The sequence below is a fragment of the Ammodytes marinus genome, assembly GCF_949987685.1.
Source record: "Ammodytes marinus genome assembly, chromosome: 7".
Lineage (NCBI taxonomy): Eukaryota > Metazoa > Chordata > Actinopteri > Uranoscopiformes > Ammodytidae > Ammodytes > Ammodytes marinus.
The window spans coordinates 6,516,596-6,525,177 of record NC_137211.1 but is presented as its reverse complement, the minus strand read 5'-3'; the positions used below and the strand labels follow the sequence as shown (position 1 = coordinate 6,525,177).

The 8,582-nt window shown below is 43.8% G+C and overlaps 1 protein-coding gene across 1 annotated transcript in view; it reads left to right on the top strand.

Moving 5' to 3' along the window:
• plxna2 (plexin A2) overlaps positions 1-8,582 on the top strand; it is a gene marked incomplete at its 5' end in the record, with an annotated part of 163,360 nt that overhangs the window by 98,766 nt on the left and 56,012 nt on the right. Inside the window, one exon of the mRNA XM_080030937.1 lies at positions 8,031-8,182. Within this exon, the coding sequence (XP_079887063.1) occupies positions 8,031-8,182 (152 nt within the window). The remainder of the gene's footprint in view (positions 1-8,030; positions 8,183-8,582) is intronic.

Genomic DNA, 8,582 nt, shown 5'->3' with positions numbered 1-8,582 from the left:
GACAGTGGAGTGAGTGAATAAGCAGCGGAAACCTTGTGGAGTGCCTTGCATAAAGACACAATATAAATCCAGCCATTTATTCTATAGCACTTAAGAGTAGTAAACCCATATAACATGGTCGTGGCATGCTCAAGTTTTACAACAGTTGAAAAACAGTAATATTATATACAGCAGAATTCTTTGGAAATGGGAAGGACTTTTGACAATGAGATGTCATTGAGAGTCATGGCATGAGAAGCAGCTATGCTTTGAATACATACGGTGTCTTCACGTCTCATATTTGTGTTTGCGAGATAGCATTTTGTTTGTTTTTTTGAGAAAAAGGAAATATTCTCTATACACTTCTGCCTTCTCTCTGTGGAATATACAGTATGCACAGATGCTGGTAGATTTGAATGTTATTTGTCTTCTCGAAAAAAGTTTTTCCTGCCATTTTGAAGGTAACTCATGTCACCAAAACATATGATATAAGAACAACCACTTGTCTCTCTAACAGTTCCAGTTAGTTAGGTCAGGTTATTTGATTACCACACGAGGGTACATATATTGTGCAAGTTGTTGCTAATGTCTTGCTATTCATTAAGACAACAAGGAGATGTGCTATGTGTGTGTGTGTGTGTTTGTGTGTGTGTGTGTGTGTGTGTGTGTGTGTGTGTGTGTGTGTGTGTGTGTGTGTGTCTGGATGTCTTCCAACTCAGCAACATCAGGGTCACGACCTGGAAGGGGCTTATTTGTTTTCCCATAAGTAACTGTGTAGGCCTTAGCTCTGGCCCCCGTCTTCATCCCTGCCCGCCCGCTGCAGGTTTAGCTGTCACGGGGGAGTCAGTGTGCAGGAGGACACATTATTTAATTAGGCTTGGTAACGCATCAGTGCACCATGGTTAACCCAGGCAGAACCCCTTTACACCTTCGCATTGATTCATTTTGTCTTTCTTGTCCCTTCCTCCACACCACATACTATGCTCACATCTTAACTCCAGCCAATTAAAAAGTGAAGTTAACGACTTGGTTAATTGATTTGCTACACTGTATGTAGATAAGGGCGAAAACCAGAGAGGCAGAATGGCGAAAAAGAGGGCCATCCCTATACTTTCTTTTTTACATTCTTCCTCCCCCATTTATTTCTGTCTGTCTTCTTCCCACCCTGTGTGTGTGTGTGTGTGTGTGTGTGTGTGTGTGTGTGTGTGTGTGTGTGTGTGTGTGTGTGTGTGTGTGTGTGTGTGTGTGTGTGTGTGTGTGTGTGTGTGTGTGTTTGTGTGCCGATGTGTATCACTATCTCTGACTCATCTCGGGGAATTAAATTATGATCTGGAGTAACTCCATTATGCTTTCAGTTTGTCATTTAATGGCACACGCTCATTCCAATCCAGCGGGACATAGCTCATTTCGCCCTCTCTGTTTTTTATTAGTGTTATGATCACAGCGTGCGATTACCAAGGCCACCGCTCGCCCAGGCTTTTCATCTGTCACTCTGCGAGCATTAGGGCCAAATAAGTAGGACGTTTGCCGACTTTCAGCGGAAAAAGCCTTCAACTTTAATGCTATTCTGAGTTAGGGGTTGGTTTCTGTTTTTTCCATTGGGGATAGAGAAATGCCTAATTTTAGTAACGCACACAATTAGTAAAATGGTCATTTTCGGCCAATTTTTATCAGCAAACCAAAAGAACATAATGAACAATATAAAAGAAGAAAAACTAGTAACTACAACAACACTGTCTACACTGGCTACATGAGGTAGACTTTCGGTGATCCGCATGGATTTTAAACCTTTTGCTGTACATGCAGGTTTTTCTTAGCAATAGAATCAACAACTGAAAAATTTCATGGGCGCTTCTTGAGCTCCTGTGCCAGAGTCAGGGGGCGAGACCAGTTTAAAAAACGCTGCCATACTGGGAAATACAGAGAGAGTTTTGTGGAGCTGATTGGCTTTTAGTGCAGTGTACCTTGAATTATTATCCATCCTGTCTTTCCAATGGTGGTGTATCGATCATAATAACTCTTTGCACCTTGCGTTAACCTCAGGTCACCTTCAGAGATTTCCCCGACAAGCTACAACAAGAGCATCAGGTTTATATGTCAGCTTGTCAGAATCACGGTAAAAAGACTCACAGCCATTGCTCATGGTCAACGACTGCCAGGCAGAAATCCATTATATTTGAAGGGAAAAAGATACACCAATTTGTCCACGCTATAGCAGCTGCAAGGCCTTTATAGTCTAAGCTAGAGATGCATGGCCTGAAAGGAAAAGACAAAATGTACTGGTGAAGATGTCTCTTAACTGCTTGAAGCCAAAGATTGCTATACAATAAGATGAAGTTGCAGGGGAGCTTGCCAAAAAAATGTATTCTCAAACAAATATACAAAATGAATTATAAATAAATAAGTCCTTGGTATAGAGTTTAGCAGGGTGAATCTTTCCTTTTAAGATGGATGATATTTTTTTTACAGAAGTGTGAATGAGAGCAAGGAGGTTCTTAGTGGGGTGAAGTGAGGGCAACAGAGAGAGAACAAAGGACTAGTCAGAGGAATTGAACCGTGAAAATGTAGGTAGAACGATGGGGGGTAAATGGAAATTGAGCCCCTCCCCTCCCCCTCTCCCTCCATGGCCTGTCTGAACACAGGTCTTTATAGCTGTAGGTGGCAAAACCAACTCGGCTTTAATTCAAACAATTCTCGTGAGCACGTACACTTCAGACACACAGCGCCGACACGCCAGTATGTCTCTCCCCTTCATTACCGGTGCAGTCGACATTCGCCCCCCCTCCCCCCCCCCCCCCCCCCCTTCATCTCTCAGTGATTACAGTTTCTTTAAGAAGCAGCTAGACATCCCCCTTGTGGGCTGCATTTATTAATACATTTTCGTTTTGATTGTATACATACTAGCACATTAGTAGATGTGCCTACCACGAGATAGGCCTTCTGAATAATTAATGTTTCTATTAAGTGCCACGGTGCCTCCCACCATGGGCCATTAATATTGAAGAGATGTAAGCCTCCGCTAACAGCGCCGGGGAACGACATCAAATGAAGCTGGGAGTTGGGATGGGTGTTTGAAAGGCATCTCCTCAATAGGCTTAGGCCGTGGCTTCTTCTTCTTTGTGAGTTTATTGTGTAGCAAAAGAGGCTTTCCCTGACTCCCAGTGACAGCGTATATAAACATCTAGCTGTTGCCTTGGGATGGGAAGGAATAAAAAAAAAAAAAACAGGATTCCCCTCTTTCTTTTTTTCTTTCCCTCGCTCAGACAGTGTATGCGAGGCAGGCTTATTGTTGATATTTTGAACACCGCGGGGATGGTGGGACTGTCAGTCAGTATTACAGCATAACTGAGCTCCCTGTCAATGCAGTAACCCCGGAGAGAGCAGCCGTACTGTATGCACACACGCTTCCCTCCATTAAAGCAGCAAATAGATGGAAGAACATGATGTTATAATGTGAAGGAAGTCTTTTGTCAGGCTTTGTGTGCAGTGTGATGCCATCGTATAGCCCCTCACAGCTACACTTTTCAATCCATTAAAGCTACACTGCGCAACTTTTTTTCATGCAAATGAACGGCGGTTACATTCAAGCCATCACCAAACGAGTTAACACAAAGTTGTTGATTAAGCCTATCAGCTTCCTCATGGGGCCGACATAAGTTACTCACTATCGCTTTAAAGTGGCCCGTTTCAAACACACAGCATCAGTATAGTCACTGAGGAAAAACCCAGCAACCGTAAAAATACACCTCTTATCCCCTAATTTTCTTGTTTTCTCCTTTTTTTTTACAAGCTAAAATCTCCTTTTCATCCCGAGCCATATCTCTTGGCTGACTACGAGACATTTAAGACCCCATAAAGTATTTAGGATGTAGTTTGTTAGGGGGGGGGGGGAGAGAAGTGATCACTGGGGTTTTTATCAAGGCCATTAAATGCTACTCACAATTAAATGTGACACGCTCAAATTAGTCTGAGCAGAGTCCAAAGACAAAGAAGATTAGCTGCAAGCTCCCTAAATTCTATCAAAGGGCTATTTCATTTCAAAGCAAAAAAAGATCCAGCTATGGCAAGAATGGAAATCCATCCACTGTCATGTAGTTTAGTGAGTACATTTTTTACAGCTATAAGGAAAGAAAATACTGTTGTAATACATGGTGGGTACAGTGACGGTTGATAATAGAGAGTGTACAGTAAAATCTGGTGTTGTTGATTAGTTGTGAATTGTCTTGGAGAATGCCAGTCAGCTCCATCACATACTGTTAGTTGCAAGTGGCATGCCAGGCTTTACATAGCCCGAAGGCGGCTGCATTTGCCGCTCTGTTTTATGGATTGAATTTTTTTTTTGTCACGGCTGCATCATCAGCACAACTTTCCCCACCATTACTTCAGCCCAATGAGTCAACACTGCACTGACAGAATATCCCCGGGCCCTTCGTTCACATTGACGGCCATTTTTCTCTATCGCTGTCTCCGTTTGTTTTTCATTTGCTGATAACTCGCAAGATTATCTTCCTTTAAAAGAGAGAGAGACCCCTTTTTTCTCTTTACTGGAAATTCCTATCTAGTGGATTAGAATGCCTGTCTCTTCTCAATTCAGGTCATCTCACCCCACTTCTCTTTTAGTCTTTCTTTTGGTTCTTGCTTAAATCCTGCAGAATGTCTAAGGAAATGGTGGCAGTGGTGGTGGTGGTAAGTGGCCAATGCTCTGATCCCTTCCAAGCTGCTGGAGAAATAGATTATGCTACAGAAAAAAAGGCACAAGATTTGGGAAAGCGCAAGAGAGTGCCATGATGTGCAAGCTGACTGGCTGTTTGTTGGGAATTACCCTTCTCTATTGACAGTGTGACAATGCCAGGCGGGCGGCAGTGCTGCTCTTAAAAGGATTACACTGGGAGCATGGCATGGCAGCACTGGGTGGGAGCAGGAGGGGAGGGGGGGGGGGTGGCGTCATGGGTGTTCGTGCATGTCCAATGTAGCTTCCTTTTACCCCTTCCTTTTGCCCTTCTGAAAGACTGTGTATGTTGAGACAAGCTGGTGCTCCGAGGAGGAGGATATGTCACCTAGCCCGGGGGAGATAAGATGATGAAAGACAGAAAAGCAAAGAGATGCAAAAATAAAAATTGCAGTGATGTATAATTACAAACTGTGCCTTCTACAGATGATCTATAGTATGTGACTGCAGTGGGTTAACTCTGGTTCTTCCAAGGTCATCTGGACCAAGATCTAGTTTAAAGCAGTGGTGAAGGAAGTGCACTTAACGTTAGTGAAAATAAACAGTATTCTATCAAAAGTCAATGTACAGCATTAACCGTTCTACTTGAGAAAAAGTAAGTACTTGGTTTTACTTCAATCATAAAAGTAAAAATGTAGGCTACGTGCCAAATGTAATCTGTAATGCAACAGTTTACAGTATAATTAAGTATGGCTAATGTAGACACACACACAATACAGACTAGTACATGCTGTGCCATCTTACTTAGGGATGTTTGTACTAGTCCTACAGGCATGTCAGATGGTGTCTCGGTGATGGCTTCACCCGTGTCCATTTTAGATGTTTTTATACACAACTTACTGCAGAAAATGTAGTGGAGTAGAAAGAATATACAGTATATTTGCTGTAAAACATATTGTAGTAAAAGTCAAAAGTATCATGAACTTATTCTACTTAAGTAAAGTACATATGCAAAGTGTACTTAAGTACAGTTACATTCCACCACATGCAATCAAACCATTCTCATGTACTGTATAAGGAGGGTCCTTTTATAGATTAAGTTCTGTTGTTTGTGTAAGAAATACAGAGACATAGACAAAGAGCAGCACTTCCCCTCACAGCCTCCCAGCCCGGCAGACATCGGTGGCGTGAGTGAGTGAGTGAGTGAGTGAGTGAGTGAGTGAGTGAGTGAGTGAGTGAGTGAGTGAGTGAGTGAGCCAGCCCCTTTGAAGTGAGTGGTGTGTTTTTTTAGTTTTTTTTTCTGTGATCCGCTGATGAACCGCAGCTCTAGCTATGTGCCAATGGGGGGGAGCTCAGTCGAATGGGTTTCATGCATGGATTAGAGACTGTCTTTTTCTTTTTCCCTCTTCCTATGCTCGGTCCACCGTGGGAAGAGGAGATCCATTTCAGCCTCCAGGGGTGGAAGCAGGAGGTCTGGGCAAAAGCTTTTAGCGAGGCCCATCTGTGTGATATGCCACGGCTGTCCATGTCACCGTGCCCACACTCACCTGTCATCCGTCACGGCTGATAGGACCGAACGCGAGTGGCATTCGCATTTTCCCCCCTCCTCCGTCCGTCCGTCGCTGCTGCTGCTCATCCCATTTTCTCTCTGCTCTCCTTTCTTTTCAGTCTCTCTTTCTCTTTCTAATGCACTTTCCATCTTTTCTCTCCATCTTTGCATCTCTCTCTTGCTCTGTTTCTCTCTCTATCTCTCTCTCTCTGTTTCTGTAGTATCTTCAACTTTTTGAGTTTTTTTTAAGTACATTTGTCTGAATTTTTCTGATTATGACAGAACTTGTGTTAATTGAAAATAAAACTTGGAAATAAAGGTCTATTTTAAAACTCAAAAAATTATCTCTCTCTCCCTCCTCTCTCTCTTTCTTTTTCTCTCTCTCTCGTAGTCTCCTCCTAACCCCGTCTCTATCCCTCCCTCCCTCCCTCCCCTCTCTCTCTCTTGTTCTCTCCCAGGCCCCCTTGCATTGCTTATGTAACCATCACTAAGTCTATTCGAATAGCTGCTGCCATCGCCTGACATGGATATATTTAGCCATTATGTTTGGCCCCCCCCCCCCCTTACCCTACCCCACCCCGTCTAAACCATGCATGCCAAAGCAGTGCTAAAAGATTCATGTATTCGGGCCCCCTCCGGCAGTGCAGTGACACACTTACTTTACATCCAGAGCAATTAATGTCCACTGAATCTAGATTACAATGCCGGTGTCCCACAGGGAAGCCGCAATACCCCAGTGGATGTCCGGGACTGGGGTGGGTATGGGGAGGGGACGGAGGGTGTAAACTAAAGCACCACTTGAAGGGTCGCCGTCACGTGGCGCTTTGCGGCTCAGTAAGCGGACACAACTGACTCTTGTGTTTTTTTCCCCCCTCTCTTCTTGCTTGCATGGCTCGTAATAGCATATTGATTGTTTATATAGCACTAGCAGCTCCAAACAGCAAAGTGACAGTCATCTCCTCCCCACTGCCCTCCTCTTCCTTAAGTCTACTCTGATCCATTTTACTTCCCCCGGCCGCTGAATGGTATTGTCTACTCTCTCTCTTGGTCTTTCTTTATCTTCTATCACTCCGGATTCTGTTTTCCTCCTCCTCCTCCTCCTCCTCCTCCTCCTCCTCCTCCTCCTCCTCCTCCTGCGCTTCTCCTCCCTTGTTCAAAGGGCTGGATCACGGCCAGGTCGGAGCCTCTGCGGCACAGAGAAGGCGGCGTGCCACCCTGTGCCAAGGTCATGCTGGGCAGCCATATTGTATTTTACGAGAAGGTGGTCTGCACAAAGGCATTAATATGGCCCCTCGTTAGATTGATCATCCGTGGCAAATGCAGTGGATTCTATAGTAGGCGCCTATCCTGAATGTAAATGACCTACCAAATGTTTTCTTTACTTTTGAAGTCTTTTAGTTTTTAAGTTAATTACCATTGCATAGTTTATAGGATGGAATGGAATAAGGAAAATAAGTTGAAAGATATTGTCTGCGTAGAGTGTGAATGTGTGTGTCTGGATGTGATGCCAGATTTAGACAACAAGAGCGCAACACACAAAGCATTAGCTTGTGTCGTGATCAGAGCGCGCTCTCGGCACAATGTGACTCATGGCATGTTCTGACATTCTGCGGATGCGGGGCGGAGGAGTGCTCTTAATTGCTTTTACAGCCACCTGGACCGTAAGAGCACATTCACCCTCGAGCGTCCATGGAAAAAAACCTGTGCCCATTTGTGATTTGAAAAAAAAAACAGAGAAAAGATAATCTTCTTTTGATGTCAGTCCAAAAGCAAAAAGCATTAGCGTGTCCAAGTTATTTTTTTTATTCACTTTTGCTTTGCTATGCCCTGTAGGTGACTCCAGTGGCTGGACCCCCGGAGGGAGGAACGCGGGTGACCATCCACGGCACCAACCTGGGCCTGGCCTTCTCCGACATGGTGGGCAACGTGCAGGTGGCGGGCGTGAGGTGTACCCCTGTGGAGGATGGATACATCATCGCTGAACAGTAAGTTGAACTAATAGGAAGACAATCGTTATAAATTAATATGCTGATTGAACCCATACATAGAACATTTATTTTTATTTTATAAATACTTAAAAATGCTGCCACGCTCACAATGCAGCATTGAACATTTCAATATTATTAACTACCCCAATTTGTAAACAACACTATCTGCTTACCAAATCTCCTCTTATGAAATTAAATACAGAGCTGTATGATAATAAGCATGCATTAAATCAGTAATAAACACTCTTAACGCTGTGTATCTAGACTAGGTGTTTTTGATTATGTAGGGGGGGGGGGGGTGGAACAGCTAACACAGTCTGATCAATATATGCAGACGGTGACAAAAAGCTGCTTTTTCAACCATATCTGCCCTAATGAAGGCTGGAGCGGTTCCAGA